Source organism: Colossoma macropomum, unplaced genomic scaffold (genome assembly GCF_904425465.1).
Source record: "Colossoma macropomum unplaced genomic scaffold, Colossoma_macropomum, whole genome shotgun sequence".
NCBI classification, from domain to species: domain Eukaryota; kingdom Metazoa; phylum Chordata; class Actinopteri; order Characiformes; family Serrasalmidae; genus Colossoma; species Colossoma macropomum.
The window spans coordinates 29,160,129-29,179,465 of NW_023494788.1; the positions used below are offsets into that span (position 1 = coordinate 29,160,129).

At 40.5% G+C, this 19,337-nt stretch overlaps 1 protein-coding gene across 5 annotated transcripts in view; it reads left to right on the forward strand.

Annotated features, from left to right (window-relative positions):
• atp11c (ATPase phospholipid transporting 11C) overlaps positions 1-19,337 on the forward strand; it is a 61,779-nt gene that overhangs the window by 25,298 nt on the left and 17,144 nt on the right. For all 5 annotated transcript variants that reach the window (XM_036569088.1, XM_036569089.1, XM_036569090.1 and 2 more), the window contains exons 3-18: positions 257-346; positions 6,941-7,021; positions 9,257-9,364; positions 10,541-10,669; positions 10,978-11,066; positions 11,857-11,907; positions 12,292-12,356; positions 12,451-12,532; positions 12,622-12,772; positions 14,238-14,435; positions 16,019-16,189; positions 16,774-16,970; positions 17,075-17,146; positions 18,198-18,271; positions 18,375-18,478; positions 18,597-18,778. In XM_036569088.1, the coding sequence (XP_036424981.1) occupies positions 257-346; positions 6,941-7,021; positions 9,257-9,364; positions 10,541-10,669; positions 10,978-11,066; positions 11,857-11,907; positions 12,292-12,356; positions 12,451-12,532; positions 12,622-12,772; positions 14,238-14,435; positions 16,019-16,189; positions 16,774-16,970; positions 17,075-17,146; positions 18,198-18,271; positions 18,375-18,478; positions 18,597-18,778 (1,844 nt within the window). The remainder of the gene's footprint in view (positions 1-256; positions 347-6,940; positions 7,022-9,256; positions 9,365-10,540; positions 10,670-10,977; positions 11,067-11,856; positions 11,908-12,291; positions 12,357-12,450; positions 12,533-12,621; positions 12,773-14,237; positions 14,436-16,018; positions 16,190-16,773; positions 16,971-17,074; positions 17,147-18,197; positions 18,272-18,374; positions 18,479-18,596; positions 18,779-19,337) is intronic.

Consider the following 19,337-nt stretch of genomic DNA (forward strand, 5'->3'; position numbering starts at 1 on the left):
CGTCTACATTCGCTCACAAATAAATAGGCTAAAAGAGGAGCTGATGAATATTGAATGTATTTTAATCCTTCCTCTAGCTTTTTTTGTCAAGCCTGTGGGCTTTCACCCACAATACTGCACTCTGCCTCCTTAGCTTTGAAAAGCTGCTTTTTCATAAGACATATTAGCAACTCCTAAGGCTCTTAGCTGTTTACTGGCAGAGTAAGATTATTAATTTGTTTTATAACTGTTGCATCACCTGTTTTTGTCTCCACAGTACACTGTATGGAACTTTCTGCCAAAGAACCTGTTTGAGCAGTTCAGAAGAATCGCCAATTTTTATTTCCTTATTATATTCCTGGTGCAGGTAAGCGTTTGTTTATGTATCTTCTGTGGAAAGGTGTGTCTGTGTGCCGTCGTTTATCCTGTTACTGACTGCCTGAAGCCTGCTATGTCTTCATCTGATGGTAGAGGGGAGAGAGGAGGGAGATGCATCTACCTCTGCTGTTTCACACCATACATGTACAGGCCATGGCAAAATGTTGCACTCAGTCACTGACAGCAGACAGCCCTGGGTGAAAGTGTGTGGCTGGGTGTGCATGTGGATGATTAGGTTAGGTTAGGACTGTACAATGCACACAAAAAGCCCATTTGCAATTACTTTGCTGCATATTGCTTGTTTTGTTTGATATGTTGCTGATCCAGTTAATCTTGGGCCAACATTAAGAATTTTTTGGCCAAAATAACAGAAACATGTTTACTGTGTATATACATTGTATTTACAATTAATAAGCATGCTTCAGTACCAAAAGCAGTTGGCGTTTGTTTTGAAAAAGGAAACTCCTGTGGAGAACTTTACATTAATGATGATATTTCTGTTGTGGTTGCTGTGGTGGTTACCCATAGAATTAGGCAATGTCTACCCCTGAATTAACTCAGCAAAACAGCCACAGAAGACTCATTATGATTAGACAGGGCACTCAACTCACAATTAAAAAAAAAATGTGATTTGTTTGAGAACTCATTTGAATATTGCAACTTTCTGCAGTACCAGTTTAGCAAAGCTTGTATTGCTAGAACTGTTAATATATGAGAAAGGGCTGCACAATCATATTTATTACCAGTATCACTAATAGATACCACTAATGGAACAAAGGAATAAAGCCTCAGGTAATAACTACAGCTCAAAATTAACTAGTTATCTTACATTGACGCATTTACCTTTAGTTTACTTATTTTAATACATTAAAATAAATAAATACATTGAATCACAGGTTCATTAGACAAACATTGTTAATCAGTACATGCGAAGCTGGGATTCTCTTGAGCTGTGCTGCTTTGTATGTGTGTGTATATGTGTGTGTGTAAAGGTTCACAGAGCCTGTGTGAGAACACAAGTATTTGTTTACTTATGTTTATGTGGGTTTATGCTTTGTTTTGCCTGTGTGACTTAATGTGTTATTCTGTATTTTGTGCATGAGTGTGTGTGTGTGTGTGTGTGTGTGCGCGCGCGCGCGTGTTGTTCTGGGGGCGGACGCTGTTTGCCCACTGCTGGCATGTGGCTGGCATGTCTCCACTAATCCTGCTTCCCTCTGGAGGGGCTCCTTATCCTTAGTGCCCAGTTCTCCCCGCACAGCCTGCTGCTATAAAAGTGCCATGAGGGAGGGAGACACACACACACACATACCTACGCAAAGCGCCCGTCACTCAGAGACCATACTCGCATTTTAGACCCCAAAATAGAGCTGCTCAATTCAGCTCAGAGACTCTCCCTGCAAACGCATCATCAAAACCCGAACCACATCTGTCTCACTCACACAGCTCACTCCTTCTCTCTCTGCCTCTCACTCTTTTTTCTCTCTCTCTCTCCCTCTCTCGCTGTCTCACTCTGTCTCTGTGTCTCTATCTCTCTCACTCTCTTTTTTCCTCTCTCTGTTTCCCTCTCTCCGTCTCTCTCTTCTTTCTCTCCTTTGTTTTTCCCTTTCCCTCTCTCTGCCTCTGACAATGCGCATCCTTCTCAGTGGCTCCATCACTTTCCCTCTCCCCTGTCTCCCCAGTCCTCTCCCCCCTTTCTCCCTCTCCCCTCTCTCTCTCTTCCTCTCTCCATACGCCCCTGCAGCGCAGCTCTGCTGACGTCAGCAGCTAGGAAGCCCTCTGTAGTTCTGTAGAGCCACAAATAGACACTGGCTGATAAAAAAGCTCTACTTGGCTAAAAATAGCTCTGCATGCCTTTGCTGGGTCCTGATGGGAATAGAGGGATGGGAGTGAGTGAGGGAGGAGAGGAGCGGAGGAGGAGGGAGACTGGGGGATCTCTGTCTTTCCCATGCACACTCTGACATCGATCTTACTAGAATGTTCGTTGTGTGCGTGTGTGCATGTGTGTGCATGTGTGTGCATGTGTGTGCATGTGTGTGCGTGTGTGTGCGTGTGTGTGCGTGTGTGCGTGTCAGAGAGAGAGAGAGAGACCAAGAGAGAGCAAGAGAGACTGGAAGCAGTGGAAGCGTCTGTAATTGTAGAGAGAAAAGGAGAATGTCGGTCTGTCAATAGAAGGGGTCAGAGAGGTTATATATTGCTGTGAGCACCTGTTAGACAAAGGCAAGTATGCCATGTGTTGTCTATTAGGTGTAAGTTTGTTTTTTTGGGGCATTACAGATCATGGAAAGTTGCAGGTATAGACAACTTAGGACTACTTAGCTTGAAAGTAAACTATTTTTAATTGAGGACTTATTTTTGAGATCTTTTTGAGCATCTTAAGTACTAGAGTAACATACCCAAACACTCTTCTACACCACAATACGAAATACACAGATAACAACAGAACTGCGTCTGAGCATCATTTAAAAATGTTTAAATACAGATCCAATACTTTGAATTTCATAGTGATCCCAAGATCATACTTTTTCAGTTCCTTTGTCTTAATTGAGACAAACAAGACATTAAAAAGAAAAAATGGGGGAAAAGTACATGTGGCGTTAATCATGCTCACTGATTTGACAATAAACTGACTGTAAAATCTGTTAAATACTTAACCACTAAATATAATAATGGAATCAAGGATAAATATCCTCTGCTGTTTCAGGATATATTGAATGAGAGCAATTCTTTTCCCCCCTCTGATGTCCAGTCCAGCATTTTCTGCTGATATCAGCATAATGCCAGTACCCATTAATACAGTTATGCCATCTCTAATGTCAGTATGTCTAATATTACAGATATAATTGTGTAGTATATGTGATATGTAATCAATTGTAATCATTACATTCGTGGTGCATATAATCCCACAACCCACATGAAAAAAATAAATATAAGTAACATCTCACAGCAGCGACATAGATCATTTAACTAATAGAATACAATAGCCTGCAGTGAGACTAGTAAATCTTTTTGCTTGCCACCCTTCTGTATTGTCTGTTACTGTTTAATTACTGACTTTATCTCATGTAATTTAGGATGTTCCATGTCACGTATGCACTATATGACATAAAAATGGACTTTTGCTTTAACTAGGATTGGTTTAGTGCTGAGCTCAGTTTGTGCCATTTTGAATGCATTTTTAGACTTTTTAAATCAGTAAAAGTGTGTAAAATCTAAGAATGAGAATACGACTATGCTGTAATATAAACATGATTTATAGAAGAGTGGCTAGAGCTGTTTTTTTAGAAGTGAGAACTGTTCTTAAAACTTAAAAATCCTTAAAAATGTTACAAAAATGAGCTTGGTTTGCGGTCCTGATTTATGCTCTGTTTGTTCATCATAATGAATATGTTTTGTGTCCAAGAAAGCAGAGGCTTTGCTTTAAGAAAGGCTTAGGGCCGAGATGCAGGCTGGTTCAGGTGACATTATCATATACAGTAATGTACAAAAATCACAGACCACTTTCATGTATATAATTTTCAGTCAGTTTATATTTTTTATATTTATATTTCAGTCAATTTTTATTTAGCATCAGAAAAAAAGTTTGGTATTCTGTCTCTTTAAAGATGAATGCTTTAGACTGTTTATCTAATCAATATATCTCAGTACTTTTTGAACTCCTTTGAACAGTTTTTACCTTTGCTTTCCACTTCTTATGGAAGTGGATTATCTTATATCCAGTCTCCTCACAAATATCCTTAAGGATCCTTAAGGACTTGCGCAGAGATCTGTTCACTTTCATTTTCAGAGCTTTTTTGGTGTCTGTCACAAAATGCTGTTAGATTCAAGACGAGTTCAGCAAACAGTTCTTAGACTGTTTAGTAATCCAGTGGAGAAGGCAGTTATAAGTTGAGAGGCGTTTTGTGGCGTCCTTATTGTGGGTGATTGGACCACTGCATAGCTCTGTTTAGCTCATGCTTAGCACCTGTTTACATGTGTTGTGCTGTTTACTCAAAGTGCAATGCACAAAAAGGCCACATGAAGTAGTATGTTTAAGTGTTGCCTAAACTGCACACTTAGAGGTCACGCAGTTCTATTTAATGAAGAAAGATGTCATAACTTCACTTATTTCAAGCTCACAGAGTAACGTGTTTTAGGATTGAGTTAAGTAGAAAGTAACTAAAAATTCATTTAAATAAAATGTACACTGTAAGAAACCACTAAACTTTTATGTAATTTATTCTTTTGATGTGAACCACCATGCAGTCTGTGTGAATGTGCATGTGTGTGTGTGTGTGTGTGTGTGTGTGTGTGTGGGTGTGTGTTTATGAAAGAGAGAGACAGTAGTTAAGTGGAGGAGACCGTGGGACTTTCTGTCCTCAGCACTTTTCCGCAACTGCTCTCTTAATATCTTTAATCGTACAGGGCGCCGCAGCTGGCTACCTCCAGATGGGCCTTTATCAATTTATTAGATCGAAAAACGACGTTCTGCTGCGCTGCTGTTCTGCAGCATTCATCACCTGCATGGCCGGGGGGCAGTTTAGAGCGCTTTCTGCTGAACACAGTCCGACCAATGGCTGAAGGTTAGGTAGTGCTGGGGTGTGCGTCTGGTAGAAACGTTTAATAAAGCACACAGGCCACATTAGGAGGCTTCCCTTCTCACTGTGTTTTCCTTTTTCTGCCTTTCAATTCTCTTCTCTTTTTTTTTTCCTTTTGTCTTTTTGTCACCTTTATGAAAGGTTTAAAGTACACAGTTTCTTCTGACCCTGTAAGCTGAGCAGCAGTGCTGACTCATAGGAAAAGCCCTTTGCTTTTTCTCTTATCTCTCTGTCTCAGTAAGAATGCTTTTGACAGTGGTGCCACTATGCAGCTGTCAGCAGACACCTGCCATATGGGGGGTTCTTAGAGCTCCAGGAGCTGGGTGACTCCCTCAGAGCCTAGGCGCATGAAAGCGCTGGAAAAGGCCTTTCTCTCTCTTTGGCTGATGTGTTTATGACATCAGCACAAACCTCTGAATCTGAAAGCTGCTTTTAGTGTGTGTGTACATGTCTTTGCTTGCCGGAGCTTGTTCCCTGAGAACCCCCTGCTAGCAGCACTGCGTTTGTGTGCCTGAATCAACAACTCGTTGCACAGGTGTTGAGCAAATCAGAAAATCAGTCTTGTGACTGCTTGAGAACAGCCAATACTACAGAGCATTAGAGTGCAGTGAGAGTGGCACAGGGGGCGGTTGTTTGGGATTACATGCCCTGAAACTGGGGAATGCAAATTAAAGGGCTATTTTAATTTTGTGTGCGTGTGTGCTTGCACAAGTGTGGGGGTTGTTGTGGGGGGGGTGGAGGCTGGGGCAGGTTCCTGGGGATCATTTGCTCTGTGAGCTGGAATAAGGAGCTGCAGAATGAGCTTTCGACCCTGAACTCCCACTGTCTTCTGTTCTTCTTCCCTACTGTTCTGGCTCTGGCACGAACAAGGAGTGTGCAGTTATAATACTTAGTTAACCATTCCAGACGCCTGTGCTCAAATACTGAAGTCATTTTTTGAGTGTTTGTGACGTTGCATCACAGAAAGTCATGGAGAAAATCTACAAGTCACCTGATTACCTAACGACTTTACATGTATTCCAGTACTACCCAATTCTGATGATGTATTATTGTGCAAAAATTAGAAAGCAACTTTTGTTCATTTTATTTCCCATCACAACAGCCATTAATTGCAAGGTATTCTTTTTTCAGAAGATGTATCTGAAAAGAGACAGATATATAACTCCCTTGCATAAGGAAAGGGTACACAAGTAAAAAAAAAATAATAATAATAAATAAAAGCTAGAAATATTTATACTCCCAACAACTGTCACCATCACATTAACAGTACTTTCTTATTTGAGAAATGTGAGAAAATCAAGCTCTACTCTTGTTTCAAATTTGAAAAATCCACAAGTGTTACTATCTAAATACTGAAAAGCTTTTTTTTTTCTGACACTGAAAATGAATAACTTTACTGCAAATTAACTGAATGAAGGGTGGTCTCTGACTTGCGCACATTTTTTTTTTCTCACTGTTAACCAAATATCTGTTCATTAACATGATGTTAATCAAATATCAGATTATAAAATTATGCAGTTTAGTCAAAATCTCTAGTCTGTTCTGGTCCGGCCCAAAATAGAGTGCATGTATACGTCCATATGTTGCGTGTTTTGTCTATAGCTGTTGTGTGGTGTGAGAACAGGCTGACAAACTGTTTCATGTTCACACCTCATGGTGGCGTTGATCACACCCAGCCTCTTTACACATTCACACACATACTCAGTGTATCTCCTGTATCTTACACAGCCGGCAGCTGACCTTACAGTAAGGTTATGGAAAGTGCCTGTGAATACTCATTTAAGCTCCAATTGTAGTACACAGCATGCAATTTTGAGATGCTGAAGGCCTAGGCAGCAGTCAGCTGTGGTGAAGTTGAGTAATGAACAGCATGTGGGGGAGTGCAAAGAAAAGGCAAAAGAAAAGAAATGTATTCCTTTCTGAAGTGCTAGCTTGCTCATTGTAAAATGTAGGTGGACTCAGTACTCAGTTACACAGCCAGCTATGAATTAGCATGTGACTTTTCGCAGGTTATTGTGGACACCCCAACAAGCCCTGTGACCAGTGGCTTACCCTTGTTTTTTGTCATCACAGTGACGGCCATCAAACAGGTTAGTGAGCATGACACTCTTTGTGCTCTCTTCCAACATATTTTCTGTGTTCCACCCATCTACTACTCACTCTTTCACTATCCTCTATCACAGGGATGTCCACTTCTGCTTTTGGAGGGCCAGTGATCAACACAGTTTGGTGATCACCCTGCACAAACACACCTGTTGAACCTGGTAACTAATTGAATCAGCAGGAAAGTCACCAAACTGTGCTGGACTAAGTCCCTTAAGGACCAGAGCTGAACATCTTTTCTCTCTACTCACCTTAAAGGCCAGTTTCACTCAGAAAGCATTTCAGATTTGCCTTTGCGAGAATTGTAATACTTTAGAAAGCTACTTTGAAGTCCCATGTAACACAGTGTAAATTATTACAAGAAACATTTGTGTAATATTAAAATTTAATGTAACAGTAAACATCCAGCAAAGTTTAAACAAAAAAAATACGAGAAGTAATGCATGGCTTAAAAAAGCTGATCAGCTCCTGGGTTGTTCTCACAAGTTTTCAAATTTCAGTGACCAAATTGTCAGAAACACAGAGGTTAAATATGAATTTGTAGGACTAAGTATTTTAAAGCTAATTTTAAAATATATTTTTATTTTAAAAATAGTAAAATTCTTACTTCTGCAACATATTGGCATCCTATTTTTTTATTATTTTTATTTAACTTGTGCCACATAACATTTTGCTTTTTGGTTCAAGTCCTTACAGTAAAGATGAAATCATTAAAGAAAAAAAAGAGATCCATCCATGAAAGCAATACATTTTTTTAATTAAAAAGGAAAAAAAAGGAGATAAATATCAGTAATCAGAAAAATATAAGTAGATACACTGTGGTAATGGGAATTAGGGTAAAAAAAAATGCCAAAAACTTCCAGGTAGAACAATGACCTTTTTGCTGTACCATACAGAGCTCCAATTGATCTACAAAATGATGTTAATATTGTTTATCTGCGTGATGCTTATCAAATATTTATAGACGTTATGACGTGCTTTCGAGACAATTACCCACCTATGATTGATAGCCCTGAGTCCCAAACTCCCAGTCTAAAGCTGAACTAAACAGCGCGAGTTAATAAAGAAATGAATGGACAAACAAATGACTGGACAAGCAGAAGAACAAACAAACAAACGGACAGAGAGATGAACAAAGAAATGGATGATGGACAGAGATACGAGCTGGCTTGATAGGTCAGTTATGCTTGCTAGGTTTGCCTTTGCTTGTCCTTCTCTCAGTAAGTTTCACTGAACAGAAAGAGACCATGGAGGATCACAGATTTGTTAAAGCTGTGTGGACAGGGAAAGGCATATCAGCATTATGATTGGTAAGGAAGTGCTACCCAAAAGTAAGACTTCCCAGTGTTTTATCAAAAGAAGAGAATTTTGGCGAAATACATTGCCAGTTGGCAATTGTAAAGTTATTCACAGGACATATTTTGTACATGATTATTGTGTACCCAAGTGCAACATTAACCTGCTTAAAAAGAAAGCATGGATTTAGTTTTCCTGGTGTTTCAGTGCTTTCTAGGTCTGTGTTTTAATGCACGTTTCCTAATAAAGACTTACTTCCTATCACAGCTCAGCCACTGTCTCTCAATTTTAAAGATTGCAGACTTGAAACCAGGAAGCGTTCTTGGAAAGTAGTTTAGAATGAGTTTTGATATACTGCAGGTCCTATTGGTTTCTGTCACTACTTAACTGCTTCTGTGTAGTCAGTGGTGAATCCTATTCTAAAACTGTCAGCGGCTACAGCCGAACAGCGTGCGATTCTTTCATACAGAAAACAAATGGTACAGAGCTCTGTCTGAACACAGTGGCCCTGTCGCGGCTTTAGATGTATTGTTTTAGGATTGACTTTTTTCGCTGGAGTGCTGAGAGCTCTCGGGGAGAGAAGCACAATACAGGGTGGACTTCCTTCCAGAAATATGTGGGCCACATAGTGAGAGGGGCTCTGGCCTCAGCAGAACTTTGAAGTGGGACACAAGGAGAGACAATATTAACCCGGGCCCACTCTCAGTGCTGCTGGCCCCCTTTTCTGCAGCTATAGCTCTGTGTATGTGGCAGGGTCCATGTTACAAGCTATACCTGCTTCTCCATTTTCTGTATCATTAATACAGGCTTTGTGTTTACGCCTGATTTGACTAAGCAATCCAAATAGTGCATGCTGCACTCATCACACCTAATACTACACACAAGCACAAACATAACCATCTCTCTTCCTGTCTCGCTCTCTGCAGGGTTATGAGGACTGGCTGCGGCATAAAGCGGACAACGAGGTGAATAAGTACCCAGTGATAGTGCTGGAGGATGGACGGTCGATACGCAAGGAGAGTGAAAAAATCAAGGTATCCACTCCCATTTTGAGTTTACCACACAAGACCCAGCTGTTCATGCATTTTTCACAGGTGATTCAGTCTTGCTTGAGTGTAAGAGAGAAATATTCAGGTAAAGCTTACACCTTTAAGAGCAAGGATGGATTAGGCCCTGCCATGAGCATTTGCAAGGATTTTAGATAATTCATTCTCCCCAGTGTTTCAGATAATCAGAAGATTCAGGGTATCTGGAGAAAGCTCTGTGCACAGAAAGCTGAACAATTCAGAAACAACTGAATGCCTCTGACCACTGATCCCTCAAAAGGCATTGCATTAAAAACCAACATGTTTTTGTGCTGGATATCACCATGTGGATTTCGGAATACTTTGACAAACTGTTGTCAATAAACGCTGTTTGTCTCTGCATCTGCAAATGTACGGACAACAAATGTGAACAATGCCAACTTCTCTAGGCTCAAGCTCATCTGAGGTGGCCTAATGAACAGAGGAAACGTGTATTGTGGTCTTACGAGTCAGTCTTTTAGATTGTTTATGGAAATAATGGATGTGTTTTTTTGGCAAGGACAAGGCCATCCAAATGGTGACCAGTGTAAAGTTCAAAAGTCAGCATCTGTCATGTGGTGTATTAATGCTCATCTGTGAAAGCATCATTTATGCTGAAGATATACATTTTGGAGCAACACATTGTCTTTTAGATGTCATCTTAGATGTCATTTTCAGTGACGTACATGCTTATCTCAGCATGATATCACCAAGAAATGTTCATAAGGTTAAACATTAAATATCATGTTTTTTGTACTGTTTTCAATTTAATACTCTTCCAGTACAGTTTACTTCACAGCTTTTTGTCCCTAAGTTTTTAGAATAGCATTTGTATATCTGTAACAGTCAAGCTATATTCAGGTTTAAACCAAAATTTCAGGCCTGGTTAAAGCTCTCCTCCCACTCTACTCCAAGTGCCTCTCTGTTCCGCAGCTCCCTTGGGAGCAGGACACTTGAGTGTGTGTGTGCGCGTATGTGATAGAGAGAGAGCGAGAGACAGCGAGAGAAAAAGAGTGTGTGCACGCAGCATTACTATTTTGAGACGCTCTTATTATATTTTGTCTTTCATGGTCACTGAGGTGTATTGATGCGTACTGATATGTCAGATGCGCTGATGGATAGATAACTGTTGCGTTTTCTTTGCAGGTGGGTGATATAGTGGAGGTGGTGGAGGACGAGACCTTTCCCTGTGACCTCATTCTGCTGCAGTCCAGTCGAGACGATGACACTTGCTTCGTCACCACAGCCAGCCTGGATGGGGAGTCTAACCACAAAGTGAGCTTATCAAAGTTTTTGACAATTTTTGATGCTGTGCATGGCATTTCTGAGCTTGCATGAACACCTATACTGTACTTTACAGTTTAAATGAAGGGTGAAGGCTCAGATATGGCTGTTTCTCTCAATTGCTCCGATTCTTAAAATAGTCGACCCAGATCCAGTCACCACCCTGCCGCTCGTCGTTGTCCTCTCAGCACATCAGCCCTTCATTGACCTAACTGTGTGTGGTTTTATGTGTGTTATTTTGAACATGGCCTGAAACACTCAGTTCTTTCTTTTTCTCCTTCTCTCGGTTTTTCTCTCAGACACACTACACAGTGTCAGATACAGAAAAGGACCTGCAGTCTCTCTCTGCCACCATCGAGTGTGAACAGCCCCAGCCTGACCTCTACAAGTATGTACTCATCCTGTGTTTTGCTGCACGTATATACACGCATTGCTCCAGGCCCAGAGCTGAGTGTTCAGTGTTCAGTTGCACTCAGCTTCTCTCAGTAGAGATTACGAGTTTAGTGGTGCTGGTTTAGGTATTTGGTTTACAGTTGAAATCAAAAGTGTTGTAAGTGAAGCTTCACAGCTTGGTTACAGCTACAACAGAACTCTGTGTTTATAGCCTGTCATCCTAACAGCCACAGTGAGCTGTTGCATACCATGGGCAGGTACAAGCAACGTGTTTCTGTTGCTCACTGCACTGTGACACATAGGTTAGCTTGCTTGCGCCCCCCATTGTCACATTACGCTCACTGCAGCTGCTCAGTCTTCACACCGAGGCTCCTTTGAATTCCTCAGCAGCTAAAGCACCAGATGTCATCTGAGTTCCCTTTCCAAAACTTCAAAAGTGCAGTTGCCAATACGCCAGACTGTTGGGTCATCACCAATGAGTATCTTCCCTGTAATTGGTGCATTTCCTACAAGGCTCGTTTGCATGTGGCACTGCTTTGGAATACAGATATTATCACTGAGCCATTATAATGGTGTTCAGGTAGAATGTAGAGTGGGGCCTAATTGATGCACATAAATGCATCAGTCCAGAATGGATTGTCGCTTATGTTAAACAGCTTGCTGTTTAAACATCTAATTTCAATGTTATCGAGCAAATGACCACATCAAGTGTACTGATTGCCTTTGCTGTGCATTTGTGTGTTTATCTACTTGCTCAACTAACTGACTGTGTGTTGTGTGTGTAGGTTTGTGGGCCGGATGTATATTTACAAGACAGGGCACGATTCAGCAGTAAGGTGAGCCTGTCTTTGGTCTGCTCCCCAGAGCCAGCCTCATGTAATGCTGCCTGCGAGTCCCTTAAGCTCTCACTCTTTTTCCCTCTGCATTAACTTCTGATCATTATTCCATCGACCCATAACTCTAAACAAGCATTAAAGCAGAGCCAGCTTGGCCCTGTTTGAGGCTCTGCTTTTGAAAATGCTGTTCCTGCCATTTGTCGCTGGTACAGTTTGTAATGGTATTGTAAGAAACCCCCCACACCCTGTCCTTTACAAGAGCAGTCTAGGCCAAAAAACCCAGTCGTCTATATCCAGATGTCTGCTGCCTGGCTGTCCATTATAGTATTGGACATAGTCGATGGTGTGCAATAATTAAATTACAGCTTCTATTTTTTGATTTAGATCTTTGGGCCCAGAGAACCTGCTTCTGAAAGGGGCAACCTTAAAAAACACCAAGAAGATTTATGGTACATCCAATCTACTTTTTAAGTGAAAGAACTATTGAATGAGGACGACTACTGGGTGCCGGTCTCACTCTCCTTTTGTTGTCCTTGTTCCCAGGTGTAGCAGTGTACACAGGCATGGAGACAAAGATGGCTCTCAACTACCAGGGCAAGTCTCAAAAACGCTCAGCCGTGGAGAAGTAAGTGGAAGTGACAGGCTATGGGTCTTTCACAGCTAACCAGTGAGCAATGTCTCAGACGCCCTTTACGGAGGTGTTTCTTTTCACAGATCTATCAATGGCTTCCTGCTGGTCTATTTATGCATCCTGATAAGCAAAGCAGTGGTGTGCACCACCCTGAAGTATGTCTGGCAGAACCAATTTGGGCAAGACGAACCTTGGTACAACCAGAAGACTCAGAAGGAGAAGGACACCTATGTGGTGAGAGCAATGCATTTTTTTATTTGATGTAAATGAGTGTTTAAAAAAAAAAACTTTCCTTAGAAGACCTAATGATCATTATTATCACTCTCCTGTTTGAAGTGTTGGCTCAAAACAAATTATCTTAAATGATCAGAGCCCATTCTTGTCCTGCCTTAGATTATAATACAAATGCAATTTCAAAAATTTGAGACAGTACGTGAAATGCCAGTAAAAACAGAAAGCAGTTATATGTAAATTCTTTTTGACATGTATTCAGTTGCAAACTGTCCAAAAACCCAATATTTGATGTTTTATATTATGAACTATGTTTTTTTGTCAATATATGCTCATTCCAAATATGGTGCCTGCAGCACTTTCCAAAGAAGTTGGGACAGGAGCATGTTTACCACTGTCTCATCACTTTTCTCTGTAAAAGTACTTAATAAGTGTTTGGGGATTGAAAGTGATTTTTTTTTTTGCCATTCTTCAGTTGTACATGTCTTTAACTGCACGATCATATATGGCCCTCATCGTCATAAATTGCTCTTTGTAATGCGCTACATGCTTTTAATAGGAGACAGGCAGGCCAACCTAGCACCCGCACTCTCATATAACGAAGCCACGCTATTACAGCAGTTTCACGTTGTAACAATCCATGTTTCCTCTGTCTGTCAGTCCATTTCACAGGAGTTTGACCCCAGCGAAGTCAGCAGCGTTTCTTGACATTGTTGAAATATGGCTTCTGCTGTGCAGTGAGAAACAGTGTTTGACATCAGTTTGTCAAAGTATTCCTGAGCCCATGTAGTGATAACCATCACTGAAGCATGGCGGTTTTGAACCACAGTGCTGTATGAGGGGTCGAAAGCATTCAGTTATGGTTTTTGGCTTTGCAGATATTTTTCAGATATCTTTTGATAGTGATGCACACCATAAAGAATGAAATACGAAAAATCCTTGCAAACGCTTGTTGAGGAACTATATTCTTAACTTTTCTGCTGATGCGCATTTTTTGCCAAAGGTGCAAGCCTCGAAAATCCTTGCTCATAAAGGACTAGGTGTTCCTTGGATGCTCCTTTTATAACCCAACCATGACTGCATCATCTCTTTATTAAATGTTTTAGTTATTAAACATTTTAAATGTTCCTAGTTTTAAATTGCTAGTCTTAAACATGTTGCAGGCATCAGAATGAGTATATTTACAAAAAACAATGAAGTTAAGAGAAAACATTAAATATTATGTCTTTCAGCTGCTTTAGATTGAATATAGGTGCGGATTTACAAATTACTGCTTTCTGTTTTTATTTCCATGTTACATACTGTGCCAACGTCTTTGGAACTAGGTTTGTAGTGTACAGGTCTCATTATAAATGATTAGCTGTGTTTCTTTTTTTCTGGTCTACTTGGTCTCTTTCCGATTAGATTAAGCAGTGAGTTCCAGGGAGATGACTGTCTGTTTTTCTTTTTTCTTTTTCTACTTCTGTAGTATCTGAAGATGTTTACAGACTTCCTCTCCTTCATGGTGCTGTTCAATTTCATCATTCCCGTGTCCATGTACGTCACCGTGGAGATGCAGAAGTTTCTGGGTTCGTTCTTTATTACTTGGGATAGAGACTTCTTCGACCCGGAGATCCAAGAGGGGGCTCTGGTCAACACATCTGACCTCAATGAGGAGCTTGGTCAGGTAAGAAGTTCAGATAAGGGCACAGGGGTCCCTTTCCAGCACCTCTCTTTATGCACTACTAGCACTTAGGGTAAGGAAATGAACAGTGTCTATTAGTTTACTTATTTTAGTTTACTTATTACCTGAAGCCAGGGAGGAGACCAAGAGTGTCCATTCTGTACATTTTGCTGACCTGTTAAGACCTTGTAAGCCAAGTTAGAAGATCAATGTGTTTTAAATGTAGGAAGTACCATTAACGTTGTTTGCTATGTTGGTTGGCATCATTGATACAAGCCGTTCACTTCAAGAAAAATGAATGTAATCTATCAGGTGTCTGATGTAGCTTTTAAATAGAAAGCCATCACTCTCCAGCACTGTTGAATCACTTTAGCACAGCTAATGTGGGCAGCAGTGGGGAGTTTTTTGTAGCTGGTACTTAGTGGTTTGAGCAGGCACAGATGTGTTGAAATGTAGTCAGGCACCTACGAATTATGTCAGGTCATAGATCAGTCGCGAATGGTTAGGCAGATGATAACTCCAAATTGGGTGATGCTTCGTTAAACTGATTTATGCAAGGGGAGTAATTTTGTCAAGGATTAATTGTCCGTCCTTATTGTCAGAGAGTCTGTTAAACTGTGTCTGTACGTGTGTGGAGTGTGCGGTCTTGGATTGTGGTGGACGTGCTTGTGGTTCTTGAGTTGCTATTAGTCGCAACATCTGCATGTCCGTGAACATGTGGGGGTGCTGTGCACAGACATTCGCATAGATGTCTGCCAGTGTACTTGAACATAACAGAAACGTGCACTAGAGAGCAATGTCCAAACCAGAATGTATATAAAACAAAGAGAAAGGTCTTGTGTTTTTCTCTCTCAATATATTAATGCTCGCTTTGCTGTTTATGCAATATTTTGAAGATTGGTCATATCAATAATTGTAATGTTGCACCTCTTCTGCCAGCCAGTCCTTAACCTGCTACATTTGATTTTGTGTTTGTTCTTTTTTGCCTTTGCAATTAACAAAACATTGTGTGTAAAGATAAATATTAATGCCGTCCTTTTCTTTGCTATTCTTGGGGTTTGATAAAAGACCTCTTACAAGATGGCAAATCCTCCTCAGCATATAGAGTGTCTTTGCCTCTTCCTCATCCAACTTGCTGATTTAATATCCAGTGGCTAGATTTCTCTAGTTTGATTGATGTAAACATGGTTTCCAGGAATGATTTTTGCTTTAAAAAGGCCAATATTTATTTTTGCTCATCTCCTAAACATTTATGTCTGTCTTTTTATTTTTTTTATTTATTTATTTTATTTATTTTTCTTTTTATTTAATTGAGATATATATATATATATATATATATATATATGTATATATATATATATATATATATATATATATATATATATATATATATATAATTTTTTTTTTGTTTGGTAAATACAATTCGTCAGTTAGCATAAGTGCAAGTGCTGGAGCAGTGACAAGGCAATGTGAGAGAAAACTGTAGAAGGCAATGGCTCGATTAATCGATTGATCAAATAATAGTGAATAGATGAATTGCTTATAGAAATAAGTTGCAGCCTTTTGTCCTTTTCTGATCACTGCAGGTGGAGTATGTCTTCACAGACAAGACAGGCACACTGACGCAGAACAACATGGAGTTCATCGAGTGCTGTATAGATGGCTTCCAGTACAAGAACACAGACTCCATGAGTGAGCTGGATGGGTTCTGTGTCACTGATGGGCCTGTCAGCAAGCTGCAGCAGAAGGCTGGCCTGGTGAGTGGTTCCATATCCTTTATCCAGTGCACGTTTAAAGCTTTCCTTATCTTAGTACTGCATTAAATTACTGCATTCCTTTAGGCACTGTTCATTGCAAGCAGTGCATTTTATTCAGTTTTTCTTCTAGTGTCCAAGGCACCTAGTTTTGTGTACCATTCTGAGAGTTCAAGAAATTTAGAGAGGCCAGAGATGTACTGCTTTGGAATGCTCCCTCTTGTAGGGATCAGTAGTTGTTAGAATTTAGTAAACAGGGTGGAGGGCCAGAGGCCAAATATTTGAAAATGTTGAGGACTGAGTGTTACACCTGGTTGACGCTGGGAGTCTCTGCGGAATACGGTATTTGCTTTTTTGGCTCAATTCCCATAGCATGCACCACAACCCACAGACTCTTATGGGAGCATTTTGTTCTGTTGTGGGGGAAGCATGTCTTGTCCATGTATATGTCCTCTGTTCATATTTGATTGATCATGTTCCTCCCTGCCTCTCTTTCTCTTTATCCCTCTACTGCTCTTTCTCCCTCCCTTCCTCCCTCTTTCTCTCTTTCTTTGTTTATCTCTCTCTCTTTCTTTTTTGGTTATCAGAAAAAAGAGGAGCTTTTCCTGCGGGCTCTCTGCTTGTGTCACACGGTCCAAGTGAAGGAGGCAGGGCCAGATGAGATTGATGAGATTGATGGGGTCCAGGTGGACGGACTGGCGGCTGGACTGTCCCAGCCAGTTGAAGAGAGAGGCTTCATTGCCTCCTCCCCAGATGAGGTCGCTCTGGTCAAAGGAGCCATGAAGTAAGACCAGGCAGACTGTGGATTTGACATTGGCTGTACTGCGAATCTATACTGTAATACTATTGATTCATCCACTGCATAAACACTTGTGTTTTCTTGCTCAGACATGGCTTCACTTTCCTGGGTTTGGAAAACAAAACTATGAAGATAAGAAACAGGCAGAACGATACTGAAATGTGAGTTCTGTTCTCTCTCTCTCTCTCTCCAGGGAAATACAGTGTTTTTGAAACTCTGAGTAAAGGCTGTAAATGGATGTACTCTAGCAGTAATGTTGTACTAAACATAAAGTTCTGATCTGAGAAAGTCAAAAATAGTAAAGGCTTTGTGCGAGCGATGCTCTGATCTGATATATTGGATGATTATCAGCAGTGATGCTGACTTTATTAAGTGGACTTGATATTGGTCAGATTGTTTCTTAGGGTCTGCTTACACCTTGCATCAGAATGCATTTTTGGTGATCGGATCACGCTTGATTTTCATTTGAACGCATGAAAAGCCAGGTGCAAACACACCAAGAACGCGTTGTGAGCAGATTATGATTATATCACTCGAACTATGTTTAGAGGTGATCAAAGACGGATGTTGACCACATTTAAAACAAGTATAAACAGAATGCGTTTACCACTACACCATCATATGAGTGGAAATGCATCTGCCAAGTGCTGACTGTGAAGGAATAAATGATGAAACAAAAGATGGAGGATATGCAAGGCTGGAGTTTTCCACAAACTGACAGCCTTCTTGCATGCTGGGCTGATGAAAGTGTCTAAATCAAGCTTATCAACTTGTATCATAACGGGGGAAAAGTCACCAAAAAAAGAAAAAACGAAACAGATTGTGTTGTATGGACCTCTAGGTGTGAAAAGTAAAATCAGATCTCTTCTGGCCGAACTGGGGATGTTTTAGTGTCAGTGGAATCTGACCCAAGTATATCCAGAGGTGAAAATGTGTGAAATGTTAAAGGAAGGTGCAAATAGGCTCTTAGCCATGAAATTAAATTAAACTTCTAAAACAATTTAGAACTTTAAAATTTGAGTAATCATAAAAAGAGTTTTTTGTACTTTGCTGCTGTGAAACCTGAATCCCGTAACAGAGCACTGATATTGGATTGGTACTCAGTATCAGCTGATACCGTGAGCATAGGGAGAGAAAAATTTGATCAGTGCATCCCTACTTTGTGCTTTCTTTTTGATAGAAAAAGAAGGGGAATGTTATTGAATCATACAGATATGAGTTGCTTCATGTGCTCAACTTTGACCCTGTACGACGAAGAATGAGTGTCATAGTCAGGACCAAGACAGGTGAGTTAATGTGTGGTGAATGCCTACTTCACTTTTGACCTTTTAATAAGTTAACCCCTGATCCTTTGTCCTAATGTTTTTGTGCATTCTTTTACCCAATCAGGGGAAACTCTGCTCTTCTGCAAAGGGGCCGATTCCTCCATCTTCCCCAGAGTCAGATCAGAGGAAGTGGACAGAATCCGTATGCATGTTGAGCGCAATGCTACAGTAGGCTTTTTCTCTTAGCTTTAACGTTTTCAATAGTTTGCTCCCCTTGTCAATATCAGGCACTCAAAAGCACAAGTATCCACTCAACTGAAGATATCTTGTTTGTGTATGTGATTAGGATGGCTACAGGACCCTGTGTGTGGCCTATAAGCAGCTCAGCCCAGAGGAGTATGCTGTGGCAGACGCTGGACTGAGGGATGCCCGTCTGGCTCTGCAGGACCGGGAGGAGAAGCTTATGGCTGTTTATAACCAGGTGGAGACAGGAATGAGTCTGATTGGAGCTACTGCAGTGGAGGACAGGTCAGTGGCCGCTTGTACGCTGTAACAAAGTAGTCACGTACCAGTTATACTGTCTTTTGTACTCTGACCCTTAACGCTTCCCATCAATCATCACCAAACACTAAACCTTTGGTTTGTTCCTGTTGGCGATTTAGCCTGTTTTAGACTGCTCTGTCCTATTTTAGCTGTTTTATACACAGAACCGAAAATAAATCCTTGTTGGAGTCCTGTGATGCACAGCTTTTACACTCATTTATTATTAATTTTGATGGGCCTCTGAAATAAAACAGTAATTGTTAATTTTTTTTTTTTTTTTTCCGAAAAGGATTTATGCAGTTTGAGATATTCTCAATAATTATTTATGGTGTTCCAAACCTGGTATAAGCAGCAAAGGTCTGAACTCAGGCGAGAGGTAGGCTGTCCATTTACTTGTAATAGCACAGATGAGCGTTAAGGAAGTGACAGTTAAGGAAGTTAGCTAGCTGTTTTCAGTTTTGAGTTTATATAGGGGAAGACAGAAGTAAACATCCTGGAAGAAAAAGAGATTGTAACAAAAATGCAGTACATCTTCTGCAGTGTA